This window comes from Taurulus bubalis (genome assembly GCF_910589615.1).
Source record: "Taurulus bubalis genome assembly, chromosome: 14".
Taxonomy (NCBI): domain Eukaryota; kingdom Metazoa; phylum Chordata; class Actinopteri; order Perciformes; family Cottidae; genus Taurulus; species Taurulus bubalis.
The window spans coordinates 23,891,894-23,909,549 of record NC_136602.1 but is presented as its reverse complement, the minus strand read 5'-3'; the positions used below and the strand labels follow the sequence as shown (position 1 = coordinate 23,909,549).

The following is a 17,656-nucleotide window of genomic DNA, read 5'->3' as shown; positions in this document are numbered from 1 at the left end:
GCGTGTCAGGCGGCGCGTCAGGCAGCGTGTCAGGAGGCGTGTCAGGTGGCGTGTCAGGTGGCGTGTCAGGTGGCTTGTCAGGTGGCGTGTCAGGAGGCGTGTCAGGCGACGTGTCAGGCGGCGTGTCAGGAGGCGTGTCAGGCGGCGTGTCAGGAGGCGTGTCAGGTGGCGTGTCAGGAGGCGTGTCAGAAGGCGCGTCAGGAGGCGTGTCAGGAGGCGTGTCAGGAGGCGTGTCAGGAGGCGCTCTCCGCTGCAGCAGGCGGCTCCGCTGGTTCATCCCAGAAGAGTGGAGGCGGGTGCTTCACCTGGGAGACTGAGGACCGGACAAAGTAATGATTAGAAGAGGTCTCAGACCACCGGCCTGAGGTGATGATGATGATGATGCTGTTCACTGCACCTCGGCCTCTTCAGCGTGTTTACCCACAAACATCCAACACCAACAAACATGGCAACTTTTGGTTTGATGGGAATGGATTACACAGACGTGTTGTCTCATTAACCCTCCGCTGACCCAGCATGCTTTGCAACTGATGGATGGGAAAGTATGTTTGTGTGTGTAATGAGGAGGCCAATTAACACATCCAAAACGAGTGTGTGGGGGGTGGGTTCATCCTTCCACTCTCTCTCACACACACTTGTATGATTCTTCACACACAGTTTCCTTTCATATTCAACACAGAGAGAGAGATGTGTTCTCAGGCCAAGAGATCATTCTCTCTCTCTCCCTCTCTCTCTCCTTCTTTCTCTCTCTCTTTCTCTCTCCCTCTCTGTCTCTCCCTCTGTCTCTCTCTCTTTGTCCAGCCTCCATTTTCTCTGTCCGGCAAAGAAACTAAAACAAGGCCGGACCATGAACAGAACCTACCCAGTATTCCCTGCTGGTCCAGTTCCTCCTCTATAGAAATCATCCGGTTGTACTTGGCCATCCTCTCAGCGCCGCTCAGACCTCCCAGTTTGACGTAGTCCAGACCCAGACCGACAGCCTGGGGAGCAGAGCCAGAGGACAGGTGTGTGTAAGGCCCCAGAGACCAGGACCCTGACGAGACCAGGACCCTGACGAGACCAGTACCCTCACGGGACCAGGACCCTGACGAGACCAGGACCCTGACGAGACCAGGACCCTGACGAGACTAAGACCCTGACGAGACTAAGACCCTGACGAGACCAGGACCCTGACGGGACCAGGACCCTGATGAGGGTGCTGTGGCATTAAGACCCTCAGTGAGCTGAAGGCTGGTCCAATTGGGTCCAATCACAGTTGAGGAGGCTGACCTTCGGCAGCTGAAGGTTTTAGTTGGGTTACAACGTGTTGTGCATCATGGGGACTGCAACTAATTAATCTGTATATTATGTTCTCACAATTTTATATTCATATTTCTTAATATGAAACAGTATACAGTAGATATTTAATCTCAAATCAAATACTCACCTTGAGTAAATAAATTTGCATTGTTTTTATTTAGTGGACAGCAATAAACATATACAGAAAGGAAATAAAAAGTACAGCAAATATGGAAAAATACATTTAAAAATAGTTTCTAAAATGAATAGCGAGAGGGCACCAGGGGGCAACCTATGGAGTACCGGGTATTCCCCACTGTCCCCATTTCATTTCCCTCTCTAGCTCCTTCTGCTTCATGGATTGTGGTTATCTGGATCAAGTTCCATGCGTATACTACTCATATGAATAATTTCTGTCATATTCATTGAATGTGCTGTAACTCCGTTACGTTATTCATTTTGGTCACATGACATATATTGCTTTTGTCCATCCGGGGAGAGGGATCCTCCTCTGTTGTTTCTTCCCTGTTTTCCCTGTGAAAGGGTTTTTACTATCTTTATTGGAGGAGTTTTTCCTGATCCGATGTGAGGTCCTGGGACAGGGATGTCATGTGAACAGATTGTAAAGCCGTCCGAGGCAAACTTGTATTTGTGATGTTGGGCTATATAAAATAAACAAATTGAATTTCTACTAGTCAAATAGACCGCAAAGCAGAGTATGCTTCAGGGCGTGGCTACCAGGTCAGGCGTCACACCTCTGCAGTCCAAATATGGCCACTTCCGTTCACTGGAGATGACTTCAACCACTTCCTATACACGGTGTAATATTATAGGAGGTCATCTCTCGCACCCCATTGGCTGTTCAACTCTCTACCTCAGGCTGCGGCCGACAGTTCACATGTTTCTCATTCGTTTGTGAAAATATAATATTGATTTGGAGACAATGACATGGCTGGATAGCCATCTTGTCTTGTTAAACATCCTGTTCATTTATATTTACTGTTTGTCAACCGTTCGCAATGTCATTGACTCTGATCCTGCTAGCATGACGTTAGCTTTCTGGCTCGTAGCCGAAGGGATTGATGAGCTGAGCGGATGGCAAAGATCTCCTGTTGCCAAATGGTTCCTAAAGTCCGTCCTATTTACTGGAGCAGTGACCAACGTTTCCATTGCAACATAATCTCATAGGATGGGGGCGATTCTTCCAGGTATTAACAAACTCTCAGAGTTTCCAGGGAAGCAGAGACACAGAATGAAACAGAGGAATAAGACTTACTATATCTGACCAGGAGTCCTCGCTGCAGGGCTCACTGCACGTTGTTCCCATCAACACGGAACCTGACAGGGAAAGAGCATTGATTCTGATCCATAATAAAAGCAATATTTCATGGGTGAAAAAGAAGAGGGTTTGATATCATTCAAGCAATGAAGTCTCGCTTCAGCATGCACCAGCTGCTTCATTCATATGTCCCAATCTGCTGGTACCAGGTGACTAATATGTCCAATCATATTCACGCTGAGCTAACCTTCCTGAACGGGGTCAAAGGGGCCGGGAGTTAAAGAGCTCGGGAGTTGGTTGGGAAAAGGTCGCTTTGTTTGCAAGTTGAGTTTGTAGCTTGACCGTTGGCTGAGCTGAGAGTCTCGGACCAGAGAGAAGGAGGTCGTCTGCATAAAGCTACACTTTATGAATCATATGCATTTCTGTATACTCACTGCACTGACTGCATCCAGTTATTTGGCGAAATAAGGGATGGGAGGGCCTTCTAAAGGCGGTCAGGTCGACATGTTGCAAGAATTTAGCGATCAAGACGCAGTAATGAGATATGAGCTGTTAGCTACGGTAAGGCAGCAAACAAATGGAAGCCCGTCGCAAAATCTGTGGTAAATGACCTGAGACGCTTCATTGTACATTGCAGAGTAAAGGCTATCTGATAATTATTTGTTTTAATTTGATTGTCGATTTCCCAGATTGCATGCATGTAATAGCATCTTGAATATCCACTGGTGGAGCTCAGCTATAATAGCGTTGCACTTCTCAATGTTTCACTGCTGCTTCCTTCAGGCAAACACTCCCTCCACCACAACCTCCTGCCCTTTCATTCATGTGTGTTTATTAAAGTGGGATTATACTCCTAGGTGTATCCTTGTTGTGGCTCAGATTCAGCAGCAGAGGCTTTTTTTTGTTAAATCTAACTGTACAACCATTTGCTATAAATGGTAAAAGTCCTTGACACAAGTGTCTCTGACCCGTGCAGAGTAGAGGTCACACACTGTGAACAGAACAACCAAACAGCCAACGGCCTTCTGGTGAGTTCTGGGACAAGAACTCACAACAACTAAAGGTATTTAAGAATGTTCAGGTGTACATATAAGTGTTTGGAATATGCCGAACAGTGGAGGACTTTCTGTGTTTACTTGTTCACTCCAGTGTTAGGAAATGAATGTTTCGGCTGAGAAGAAGGTCACGATAACATTATAAGTATAACTTTGGTAACAAGGTGAATGTGGTTATTATGGAGAGAATGCCAGTGAGGCAGAGCCTCTCCTGGGTCAGGTTACGCTGTGCTCTTTGTAAGAAGAGGCTTCAGACACTGTATTTCAGTCAGGATACTCACATCAAGGTTTTACATCTACTGCAACGATTTACTGCAACAATAGCGTGCATTTGAGTTCCTGCTCCCAGATGAATCCAATCAAGAGCAACGGCGTGATCGTTTGTGTTTATTCTCACCTCCATGCAGACACCAACGTGTCATCAGCCTCGACCAAAATCACCTCCATTGTTGCGTCGCACATGTTGTGGAAGTCCCAGACACAACCCAAACCTGTGTGGAGTCACTACATCCTCTGGAGACTCTGACCGCAGCTAGCATGCCACAAAAAAACTGATTTTGTGATTGAATCCAATAAACAGGATATGAATAGATGATGTCAATTTTGTAAAAGTTTGATTTCATGTTTTGTTAACCAACAATGTCAAGCAAACAATGTTTTTAAATGCTAATTTAAAGATGTCAAGCAAACAATGATTGTCAAGCAAACAATGTTTTTAAATGCGTATTTTCTGCAGTGCTTGGCTAAACTGCATATATACATTGGGGCTCCTCCATAAACACTCAAAATAACATAATCTAGGCATAGATATGTGTGTTCAGTCACAGTCACTGAACAGTTATGAGCTCTGGGGGTCCACAGACGGCTGCAGTATCTTTTCCCACTATTTTTAATTGAACAACATCAAGCCGTCAGTGATGACCAGAGGAGAGGCTCAACCCTGATGTGCATTGACTTTCTATGTAATGGTGCTGCATGAGAAGTTCCCTGAACACACCAGAACCCGTCTGTCTGAGCGCACAACAAGGGTTTTTACTTTCTTTATTCGGGGGAGTTTTTCCTGCCAGACGCAACAGCTACACTATATGAATGCTTATTGAATTTGAATTGTTGCTGAATGCACATGAGTTTTATTGTGAATGTAGGAGGACATTGAGGTGGTGCAGGGTGTTACATTACTAGGAAGCAGTAATTAAAGCAGAAAGGGGACATTGCTGGGTCTATGCACAAAGACTGAGCAATACATAAATAAATAAAACAGCTGATGTGAGCGCTACACTGCTGTCTTTTCACCCAGAATGGTGTGTTCGTCTTCACCCCTCGTGGATCGTTACCTTGGTGCTCTGAAGCGATGCAGATCAAATCACTGACCGTCGTCTCGTGAATGTGTTTTAAGATGTGACCTCTGACTCCCGGAAGGGGCGGGGCCTTTGACTTGAAGGTGATATCAGAGAGCAGAGAACACGAGTCTCCAATCACGTTGCTCAGCTTCTCCCACTGGTCGATGTCCTGACAGTCAAACACACAAGAACAAGTAGATGATCATACGTATGCATACAAACACACATCTGACACGCATAACCCAGAGGACACGTGAAGGTTTTATGTAAACTGTCTGGTAGAACATCTGCTGGTGGCACTAACTACTAACAAAGCAGTCAGATGTGGTTTTGAGTCCCGTTCCGTTCATCTGGAGCTGGGTCACGCCGACTAAAGCAAGGTATTCCTTGTACGTCCGTCTCTACAGCAACATGTACCAGCTCCTTCTGGGTCTCCAAGGCTTTCCCTGCCAGAGTATTGTATAGAGTCTCTCCAGCGAGCTCATGTTGACTGCCTGTATCTGCACATCTGCCGCTTCGTCACTACCCAAAGCTCATGACCACAGGTGAGGGTTGGAAGCTCCGCCTGAGCCACTTTATGAATGCAACAACAATTGTTGTCATATCAAACTTCTTTTCTTTCAGTTTCATTTTGCAGAATAACAATTGTTCCACTCACAACCCTTTCATGCATTGTGATTTCTTCATATATTGTATTAGCTTATGGGCCCAAGGAAACCCTGCAGCACTAAAAGCCTTCAGTACATACACGATGAGATTCAAATGTTTCTCAATATTCTACCGCAGTCATATTAAGTTCCCTCTGTGACAGACTGTTTCCTTTCATGGAATCAAAAGGGACTCAAGTCCATTAGAGACTAAAATGAGGCTTTTCAAGCTTTCAGAGAATGACCTTTCTTGGTATTTTCAAGTAAGACACTTATTTCAAGCCCAATTGCCATGTTTTCTACATGCACCTCACATCCCGCCCTCTACACGCCCAGATCCAACCATAAATGGAAAATGCACCTTGTGAATGATGCATTACTATGCATAGAAAAGAGCCTTCTGATCGATGTTCTTCACAGGAGTCGAGGTGCTTGTGGCGAGGCGTTCTGAGAGCACTCGTTTCCTCTTCATGCATGTCGTCCTCTAACGTGTCAGTAAATAAACTGATGTTCATGAAGCCACACAAAGACTATATGTAAACTAAAGTTGTACTTAAGGGAACTACTGGTGTTCTGTTTTGCAATGAATTAATATGATGCTACATGATGTGCTGATGAAATATTCAGTTGATATATATTGTTTATCATTTTTCATTTCCTCAGTCTGTGTCTCCAGAGCATACGTCTGCATGGGTATTCCGTAGGTTACAATTCTCCCCACAAATTAATTGTTATAGATCACAACTTCTGCATGAGAAGTGGAGTAAACCTCTTTCAGGCCCTTTTAGTGACGCACCGGATTCCTTCTTAAACTTTATAACATACAATTCTCTGGGGCTCTGAAGAAAGTTTTTATAAGAAATGGCAAAGCGTGACTCAAAGACCTGAATCTCTTATGCACACTTTATATTTACAAGGCATTCTCCTTCCTTTGTGTATTCATGTATTTGTATCATATGGAACTGTTTGTTAAAGAAATGGAATCATTGCATCAATAGAAACATTGTACCTGCATCTGTCCTTCAATCAAGAAAAACATTCAGAAAATACAAGTTTCCACTATTCTGTTTAACAGAAGCAGAAACAACATGTACAATAAACAATGATAAACATATTGAATACAAACAATATTGTTTACAATACGTAAAGAATATTGTTTAAATGCATAGACCTGGACGAATAGACAAAAGATTGATCATGTGTTGACTCACCTCTCTCCCAAACGGATCGATTAAGGCCACCACCGCCGGGTACTTGCTGATCAGGGCTTGGTACATATCCACCAATTCATCTGGAGACTTCAAAACTCCGGGTGCAACTTCATACTTTCCTTTAGCCTGAGAGGAAGAAAAGAAGCGAACAGATGGCGTTCTGTTGCTGTCAGCTGAGCCTGGACTGCATTTATACAATTAGTGGTAGTCCTTTATATGATAATGCATCAAGTAATAATTACAAGTATTTTAATTAAATGCATTATAATCTGAAAATAAGTAAGTAGGTAAAGTGTATTTATATTGCACAACATTTAAGAGAGCACAGTAAAATACACATTAAAAGATGGAGCAGTAAAAAACACAATAAAACAAATAAGGAAAATAAATAAATAAAAATATAGCATTGTATTATCATATATATGATACATATTTATACTTTTTTTTATAGCAATAAAGCATCATAATGCTTTATAACAAAAATATTATAACAAATATAAAGTCAAGTATCATAACACTTCATAATTGCTGATCTGTGTGATCATATTGCATTATAATTCTCATAGTTGTAATTCACCATCATCATTACATAATCCTTTATAATCACATTACATCAGTTAGAAGCTCAGTTGGAGGGCGTTGTGTATCGCCCCGTGGTGGACCCAAATCTTCTGGTGCCGGCCTTCATCCTGATGCATTATGGGGCATCATAGAACTGGACTGCAAACGGCTCGCCTCGCGTGAAGCCAGAAACTACTTACGCAGTCCATTAACTCCGGGGCGGCACAGTTTAGAGCCAAGTGGACCTCTGCTCCCAGAGCCAGTCCGGCGCTGGCGCAGGCTTCGGCGATCAGGTCCAGAGGCTGCTCGGGGCGCTCGTAGGCCGCCGCCAGCGCCCCGCCGCCACACGGCGTGGCCGGCGTCGCCTGGGAGCAGAGACACGGTTCACCCGGTTAACAACGTGCATTGTGCTGCTGCGTGTGCGTGACAACACACGAGTATACATTCATAGGTTTGAATGAAGACGAGGGAGCGCACTCACTCTCCTCCCTATTCACGCTATGAATGTGAGGCCAGCGGGTCTCTGAACAATGCAGGAAATAACTCTGTGTGCTGCGTGAAGGAAAAGGTAAACCGTAGAGGTATTGAACGCTTTAATAAGCATTTCGACATACCTTTGTATACAACTTTTAGGTAAGCTCTGGGACCGTAAAGGCCTCGAATCCTAACTCCATCTTCTACATTATGTGCTCTCTAAAGCCTGAGTGAACTCAGGTTCTGTTCTTAAAGTGAATAAATTGCAAATTCTCTCACCCCGACTTTTGTTGAAGCGTTCATTATTCTCATCATCTCCTCCTGTAACTCAAGGGTCATTGTGATAATCTGTTGAAGAAGTGCACAGTTCAGAGTGGTTAATAGTCACTAGAGTGGGAATGGAATATGGATGACCTGAGCTGTCTTATCCATAAAACCCTTCATAGCAACAATGTAGGAAGCAAAGGAACTTGCACAAAGAGTTTGAGCTTAAACTTTATGCAGTGAGCAGATCTCTAGCTGCTGCCGACAGAACATGGAGCAACGACACAAAGATGTCAGCATCTGGTTAGGAGATGGACCCAACTGTTCAAAGTAAAATGATGGTTCAAATTAAACTCAGTCAGGCTTCAAACAGGCCGAGGAACCAAGGAGTAACAAGAGGGAGCAACAACGGGGAGCAACAGCAGGGAGCAACAACAACAGGGAGCAACAACAACAGGGAGCAACAACAGGGAGCAACAGCAGGGAGCAACAACAGGGAGCAACAACAGGGAGCAACAACAACAGGGAGCAACAACAACAGGGAGCAACAACAACAGGGAGCAACAACAAGGAGCAACAACAACAGGGAGCAACAACAACAGGGAGCAACAACAACAGGGAGCAACAACAGGGAGCAACAACAGGGAGCAACAACAGGGAGCAACAACAAGGAGCAACAACAAGGAGCAACAACAGGGAGCAACAACAGGGAGCAACAACAACAGGGAGCAACAACAAGGAGCAACAACAGGGAGCAACAATAGGGAGCAACAACAACAGGGAGCAACAACAACAGGGAGCAACAACAAGGAGCAACAACAACAGGGAGCAACAACAACAGGGAGCAACAACAACAGGGAACAACAACAAGGAGCAACAATCAAGGAGCCACAATCAGGGAGCAACAATCAGGGAGCAACAACAGGGAGCAACAACAAGGAGCAACAACAGGAAGGAGCAACAACAACAGGGAGCAACAACAAGGAGCAACAACAGGGAGCAACAACAGGGAGCAACAACAGGGAGCAACAACAAGGAGCAACAATCAAGGAGCCACAATCAGGGAGCAACAACCAGGAGCAACAACAGGGAGCAACAACTAGGAGCAACAACAGGGAGCAACAACAGGGAGCAACAACAAGGAGCAACAATCAAGGAGCCACAACAGGGAGCAACAACAGGGAGCAACAACAACAAGGAGCAACAACAGGAAGGAGCAACAACAGGGAGCAACAACAACAGGGAGCAACAACAACGAGCAACAACAGGGAGCAACAATCAAGAAGCCACAATCAAGGAGCCACAATCAGGGAGCAACAACAGGGAGCAACAACAGGGAGCAACAACAGGGAGCACAAAGAAGGAGCAACAACAAGGAGCAACAACAGGGAGCAACAACAGGGAGACAACAGGGAGCAACAACAGGGAGCACAAAGAAGGAGCAACAACAAGGAGCAACAACAGGGAGCAACAACAAGGAGCACATAGAGGGAGCAACAACAGGGAGCAACAACAGGGAGCAAAAACAGGGAGCAACAACAGGGAGCACATAGAGGGAGCAACAACAGGGAGCAACAACAGAGAGCAACAACAGGGAGCAACAACAGGGAGCAATCAGGGAGCAACAACGGGGAGCAACAACAGGAAGAAACAACAGGGAGCACAATCAGGGAGCAACAACAGGAAGAAACAACAGGGAGCAACAACAGGGAGCAACAACAGGAAACGTATGGGACATCAAACGGGGAACAGTACGATCCAACAAGGGGACAGGAGACAAACAGGGTTTAAATACAAGGTGAAGGTAATGAGGCACAGGTGGAAACAATGAGGGCAGGACATCAAGGACTTCACAATCAAACAGGAAACAAGACACCATCACAAGATGTCTGCGTACTTGTTTGACTCGTTGTCCAGCTTTGGGGATCAGGATGACTTCCTCCAGCAGACTCAGCTTCCCAGGAGAAGTCTTCCCACAGCTCAGCAAGGGGACCAGAGGCAGCGGGACGTGAAGCTGAGCCGGAGCCTGAACGAGAGCTCCATTACCACATGTTGCTCCCAGCGTAGTGTTTGTGTGATTATACGTGTTTGTGTGTCCCAACCGTTGTGTTCTTCAGAGCTGCTATGTATTTGTAGAGCGGGATACCCTGTACTTTTGCAGCCGTTTTGGCCACAGCCAGAGACACCGAGCCGATGGCCGAGCTCCCGGGCAAAACTGGTTCTGGTGGCTCTGCTGGAGGGAGGGACTTCTCCACAGCAATGCTCTTCTTCCCTGGGATGGAAGCAAAAGCATTCATGTGACAGGAGGAGTCGGAAAGCACATGTCTCTCAACCATTGCAACTGAAAATGCTACAGATGACTTTACTTTATGCTTCTTTTGGCTCCAAATCTGCTGAAAGATCGGAAATCCTATCCGTCACAGTATTCCTCGTTAGGCTAATGTTGCCAAAACATGTTTGACCCCCCTGAGTGAGACGACCTCCTACTCAGATAAACGGTGTTACGAACAGATGAGTAGGAGGTCCATCGTCATAGATATAAATAACCATGATCTCTCCAGGCTCATGGGTGGACCGGCCACCATACTCAGGGTAACTCAGGGTTACTTTGAGCAACTACACTATCCAGTTGGATCAAAGTGAAGGAACATAGCACCCAATTTTCCAATTTCCAACACACCAACATTACACAAAAAAATTAAAATATTGAGACGGATACTCAAATCCTCAGCTCAAGTCTCCTAAAAAAGGGGAATGTGTTTTGGGTTTGTCCGTTCTGGGCTTCTGTAGAGACATGATGGTGCAACATGGAGGACTGGCTTCCTGTGTAGATATGAAGGTGCATTCTAAGCTTACTCTTACTTTCAGGGGATTATACACGAATACACATGTTGTCTAATATTACATTTCTGCCAATAGATCCCTTAAATCCTACCCACTGGACCTTTAACCCTATGATGGTATTGGCTATGGTAGAAAGCTCAAGTACAAAACAAGTATTACAGTTAATTAAACGTTTAAAATTATCTATGAAGCTCGAGGATGCCAAACACACATGCTTGTCTAGATTCAGTATTTGGCTGCAGATTGTATTGCACGGTGATATAAACTGTAATATTGGCAGCAGACATGACGCCCCGCTGCTGCACTACTTTTGTCGGCGCCCTTCTTGCTCCTCGTCGGGGCCGACAGTGGAGACGACAGCGGCAGCTCCGGCTCGCTGGGCGACCGCTGCTCCTCCTTCTCCTTGTCCCGAAGGTCTTTCTCCTCCAGGAAGCGGGCCATGAAGAAATCGCTGCACCATTACAAAACAGAAAAAGGACATTTTGGATCACAGAAACAACAAACAACCTCTAAAGACGTCTGATCTGTAATGAAGGTTCTTCATGGGATGAAACTAAATAAAACACCACGTTAACGTGTAGAAGTACTGAGCTCCGTAAATATGTGTGGCATCTAATACATGTCAAGTAGAAGACATGTGATCTCTACTGATGGACTCAGGTCAGCCTCACTTGATAAGCAGGTGCCACAAGGTGCGGTACTTGGCCCATTATTATTTAAATCCTCCTGCCATTCATACCTATAATGGTCCTGCATTTATAGTCGCCCAAGTTTATAAATACCCAGCAATTTGATTGATTTTAATTTATCTGTATTAGAATAAGGCATATTTTTATCTTGTGGACAGTGAGCATTGATCATGTCTGTGCTTGACAATGGAGATGACCTTTGACCCCGTGCTGCTCATCAACACTGTGTTTCACCGCAGGAGACGGATATCCTTCTCGTCTATGCATTATACAAAAGTAAGCCTCATATAGGTTTATAACTGCTTATACTGCTTGATATCCAGCAGTAAACACCACACTTGGGTGCTTGAATGACTTCAAGTAATGCAATAAGATAATACAACTTGACTCCTTTAGATTAATTTAGTCTTTTTGTTTGTACCTTTTATAAGATGTGTGGCTGTGATCTGATTGTACATGTTTGTGTTGCGTCTCTTGATTATTCTGTTTCTCCTGATGTTGTCAGGTCTCTTTTGAAAAGGAGATCTTGACCTCAATGAGATTACCTGATTAAATAAATGTTGTATACGCACATATATTATGATTTAAAAAATGGATAGAGCCTAAGGAAATTATAAGTCATTTCATATAAATGCCACAGATACACAATCCTATTTTTAACTTGAAGCATGAATCAGTTCCAGATTTAAATTGGTGAAAAGACGAGCAGCACAACAGCATCGTCCAGCACAGTCAAGCTTTTCTATTGGCTCACGAGACATAATGCAAACCAATAGGAGGGACTCAGTGCAGCATGATGATATAGAGCAAAGCATTAACCTTGGCATGACCCCATTCTAGCAGGTCAATACACAGTAAACTAGATGTGACCCCATTGGATCCTAATGCGCAAACATGGCACCACTTATTTGTTCATGTATGTCTCTTTAGCTTTTAATGTATTACATTCCCAGTGTACCAACAATGGTACGTCTCAAACCTTCATCCTGGAAACAGGGACTCGTACTGTGTGCATGTTTTAGTGCTTAACTAGTAAGCAGCCCCACAAACAGATCATAAAATATGAAACTATATTCAACTTTTAACCAAAAAGAAGCACAGAAATCTTAATTGGAGGGGTCCATCCTTGCAGGGATATTGAATTGTTCATCAATTCAATCCCTGCAGAGATGGACCCTCCACGGTGGTTTTTAAAGCGTTTGAGCGTCACCTGAGTAAATGGTCGACATCTGATTGGTCACAGGGTGTTTGGCCCTTCAGCATGCGGTCCAGAGGGCCGTTGATCCACTGCAGAGCCGTCGCCACGTGGTCGGCCCTCACTCCGCTCGCTGCCTTCCAGTCCAGAGACGTCTCCTTCGGCCCCGAGTGGCTGGAGACGGCGGCTGAAGACATGCTCTGAACACCGGGACGGGGAAGAGGGTCTTCAAGAGGATCAGAACAAGCTGATCGCCACAAAATCACGCACCCTCACAACATCCATTAAAATACAGCACAAACGTTTTATTTAACTAAGTGCATGTTTGTAGTGAAGCATTTGTTTTTCACACACTAGCTCGGACTTTGGCCCAATCCCAATGTCCCCCTAAACCCTCAAACCCTGAACCCTCAGGGACTCACTGACGTCAGCTCTAAGTGGCTGAGTGTGAGAGGCTTTAGGGCTTGATGGTGTGAATATGATGGGACAGCACTTTGCTGCAACACATCACGTGACTACATAAAACATATTGTGTACAATTGGATCGAACCGCCGACCTTGTGGTTTCAGGACGACCACTCCCCTTGAGCTACATGATAACTTTACATAGCACATAAAACGTCATTAATAAATATATGAAGAAATGCCTGTACTTTCATGGAAATGTTTACGTTACGCCGTTAACAGGTTACGCTGCACATGAGCGACGGCACAAGATACTTGGCGGAAAAAAGGCAGAAAAGCCTATCTCACGGAGATGGGCTTTTTGTTGGGGCGTGAACATCTTTCTTCCTCCAAAGTGGGGCGTGACAAGAAAAGTTTGAGAACCACTGACCCAAGGACAGGATGCGTTGTATTCAGTACAGCTTGTAAAGCCCCTTGAGGCCATTTTGTGACTGGTGATATTGGGCTGTTTAAATAAAATGGACTTGTTTTTATGATTTTCATTACATGTCGCTCCCTTGTAGATATAGTAGCACTCAGTAGAAGCTGTTGAGCAGAAGCGCTGGTGCAGGCCTACTGGCTAGCTTAGCCTAGTGCCGTGCCCTCTGTGAACTCAGCGTGACACATCTCATCTTTCTGGCTTTTGCGATACTGTAAAAACTGTAATGTCAAGGGTCAAAGGTCAAGGGCTGTTTTCGGATTGATACCGTCTTTGCTGGCTTCTGGCCTCCAGCTGCCTCTTCTCTTCCCATCAGCATACCGCCTGTTTGAAGAGGCCCATTACTGTCATTTCAAACCACCAGCACGCCACTAATAAATCACATCTCCTTTGTTAAACCTTGATTTGTTTCATCTTTACGCTTAATGCATACGCTGAACTGAATATCTAGCCTCTGCCACGCGAGCGCTCGTCAGCCACAGATCAAGCAGAAAGACATCAGTTGATCTGTTGAGATTATATCAGTACTGATTGTTTATCGGGAAAGGTTGTGTCTGTCGCCAAAAAGGCTAAATATGACTCTTGAGTTGTACCTTTTCCTCGTTGCAGACGATGCAGAAGACCTCTGCCTGGATGGACAGCTGTCCTCTCGCATCATAAACCTCCCTTCCCTTCAGCCTGCTGATCCTCGGCGGTGCAGATAGGTTTGTAAAATAATTTGCCTAAAGTGACAGTTGATGGTGAAACAAATTAGGTAGATTTCTGCTGAACGCGTTGGAGGTTGTGTGATTGTTTCAGCCTGTTAAGTGTCTGATTCCAGATGCCCTTGATGAGAAACACCGAACAATAGCAATTTGGTGATGTGTTTAAAACGATTGCAGATACAATTATTTAACAGGAAATGTTGAGATGATTAGAAGTCATTAGTGCAGTTCCTATATACACAGTGACAGAGCTTCTTGACCTCTTTTCTCCCAAAGACCTGAGTGTCACTGCCTCGTACAGGGTGTGCTCTGAAGGCCAGTATCTGTGCAGGGCTTTACTCTAACCTGCTGAGTCACTCATTCCCTCCTCCGCCTTTGTAAAGTTCCTCTTCCCAGCCTTGCCCTGTCCTTTGTGATCCAGAAACTGCTTTTAGTGCCGCCATCTTGCCAGCCGTGCCAATGGTGTTAAGAAAGCTTGAAGGTTCTCACTGGCGAGCATTTTCCAAGGAGACTCAAGAGATTGCTCTCAGGAAGTAGCCTGGATCACATCCATGAACGCCTTGATGTAAAGCTGGTTGGCAACAAGCTATGGCTGGCACGAGGTTTCTTATACGTTTTATGTATCTATTGAAAAAAATAAAAATTTACAATCTGCTGGTGTATTGGTGGTTAGCATGCTGCTAAACACAGAGAACAATAAGCAGGAGGTGTTTATTAGGTGGTTCATGCTTTTCTATAGAAATGAAAACTCGCCTGAAGCACCTGAACGCAGCACGGGTGCCTCAGTAGTGAGCTAAGCAGCCAGTTAACTAGCTAAACTAACCGGTCAGCTAACTAGCTAAACTAACTGACTGGTTAATTTAGCTAGTTAGCTTACTGGTGTTTCTATAGAAATAGTTAGCTTACCGATGAAATAGTTAGCTGAGCACCTGAACGCAGCACGGGTGCCTCAGTAGCACCAGGTGGACCAGTAGTGAGCTAAGCAGCCAGCTATCTAGCTAAACTAACTGCTCAGCTAACTAGCGGTTAGTTTAGCTAATTAGCTGACCAGTTAGTTAGCTAGTCAGCTGACCGGTGAAATAGTTAGCTCACCAGTGTTTCTATAGAAATGAAGACTCACCTGAGCACAGCATGGGTACCTCAGTAGCACCAGGTGGACCAGTAGTGAGCTAATCAGCCAGCTAACTAGCTAACGAACTAACCGATTAGCTAACTAGCGGTTAGTTAGCTAGTTAGGTAACCGGTGAAATAGTTAGCTCACCAGTGTTTCTATAGAAATTAAGACTCACCTGAAGCACCTGAACGCAGCACGGGTGCCTCAGGTGGACCAAGTAGTGAGCTCACCTGAAGCACCTGAACGCATCACGGGTTAGCACCAGGTGGACCAGTAGTGACCTAAGCAGCTAGCTAACTAACCGGTCAGCTAACTAGCTAACTAACCGGTCAGCTAAGTAGCTGACTGTTAGCCCTGTTAGCCATGTTAGCAACGTTAGCACTAGCATGCCGCCCCCCTACCAGGTATCCGTGCACGTCCTCGGGCTCGCGGGAGAACAGCTCGTTCAGGGCTCTCTCCATCACCTGCGGGACTCCGGTCACGCGGTAGAACTCCGCGGCGGCGCTCCGCATGCGGTCCCGGTCCCGCGGCTCTGCGAGACCCCGACTCAGACCCCCTCGGTGAGACATCGTGTCCCCGCTGTCCTGCTTTCTGTTGTCTGTTACCAAGGGAACAGGCCCATTCAGGTGACAGCCAGAGCCCGGGAAACCAGAGGCACGTCGCCGCGCTGCGTCCGTCTTTTTATTCAGGACCGTTTCATCTTCATGAATAACAAGTGAATATGTATCATGCCTCTGCTCGTTCCGTTCATTTATTGAATGCTCGCGGCCGATATGACCCACTGCTCAATATCATTTATGAATTATGATCGGTAACGCCAGTGTTCAGTGGAACATTTAAAAAATAGAGAATACCACACACACACACACACACACACACACACACACACACACACACACACACACACACACACACACACACACACACACACACACACACACACACACACACACACACACAGACAGTTGAACTGTGATCTGGTCTTTTAATGCAGGAAATCATTGAAACATCTTCTTCAGTAAATTCCATCAAAGCAGATTTCTGTGAAACTAATGCTATAATATAACCTGTAGACCTCTAATCTATTTTTGAGATAAATAGAATGTGAGGAATTAATACTAATCATGAACCCAAACCATCAAATGATGCACTATATAAATATTGAAGGTATTTCAGAAGCTTTATCTGGAGCGGATGTGTGTGTGTGTGTGTGTGTGTGTGTGTGTGTGTGTGTGTGTGTGTGTGTGTGTGTGTGTGTGTGTGTGTGTGTGTGTGTCACAACAATGACACTCTATCATCAGAGGTGGACAAAGGTGCAGTGGTCTTTGTCGTTCTACCCTTGAAAGTGTATGAAGTCCCTAAAAAACAACCGTGTTTGAGATGTACAGTATACATGGTCCATGAATATATATGTATACACACACACATATATATATATATATATATATATATATATATATATATATATATCCAATTATTTTTATTTGCCTTTTTTAATGTATTTAGTTGAAGGGTTACACACGCTGTAATAGTCACTATATATACACATATATTTACATGTAAAAAACACTTTACATTTCTTTTTTAATCTGTACTCTTTTTATTTTTGTTCTGTTTGTTTGAATATGCAATGAAACAATAAGGAATTGATTACAAAAACATACATTTTCCCAAAACAAATGAATTAAGCTATACGTGATCTGTAAGACTTAAACTGTGAATGTCGCAGCTCTGCAGTATTAATTAATATGTATTGAGTCTTCCATGTGATGCATGTGACAGCAGCAAGGTCATTAAAGCACATGGCACAGTTTTATTATATTAGTTCATATTGAATTATTTATGATTTTTAAACTGAAGATCCCTCTTTTCATTGGACATCTTCACGCTCCTGGTGGTGCGTTCAATGACCGCGGCCCACTCACCCCAGCGTCTATGGCCTCGATGTGCTCAATATGGAAAAGGTCCATGTAACACAATGTTAATGGGAGTATTGGCGACCAAATCCGATTGATTGTCGGCAAACAAGCCTCTACACACACGCGAGCACGCGCTCACCGTGCACGCGGACGCGCACTGTTTGGAAGGCCTTACCCCCGCGCGTCCAGTGTCAAGTTA

General features: G+C 44.8%; 1 protein-coding gene across 1 annotated transcript; it reads right to left on the bottom strand.

Moving 5' to 3' along the window:
* Window positions 1-215: 215 nt before the first annotated feature.
* Window positions 216-16,107, bottom strand: eno4 (enolase 4; the record flags this gene model as incomplete). The annotated part of the gene is made up of 13 exons (XM_079229816.1): window positions 216-313; window positions 863-980; window positions 2,555-2,616; window positions 4,947-5,121; window positions 6,811-6,936; window positions 7,572-7,736; window positions 8,125-8,193; window positions 10,007-10,135; window positions 10,212-10,381; window positions 11,262-11,404; window positions 12,853-13,037; window positions 14,314-14,442; window positions 15,940-16,107. 13 exons carry the CDS (start codon window positions 16,105-16,107, stop codon window positions 234-236), a joined length of 1,719 nt encoding a protein of 572 aa, XP_079085942.1. The 3' UTR covers window positions 216-233.
* Window positions 16,108-17,656: the final 1,549 nt, after the last annotated feature.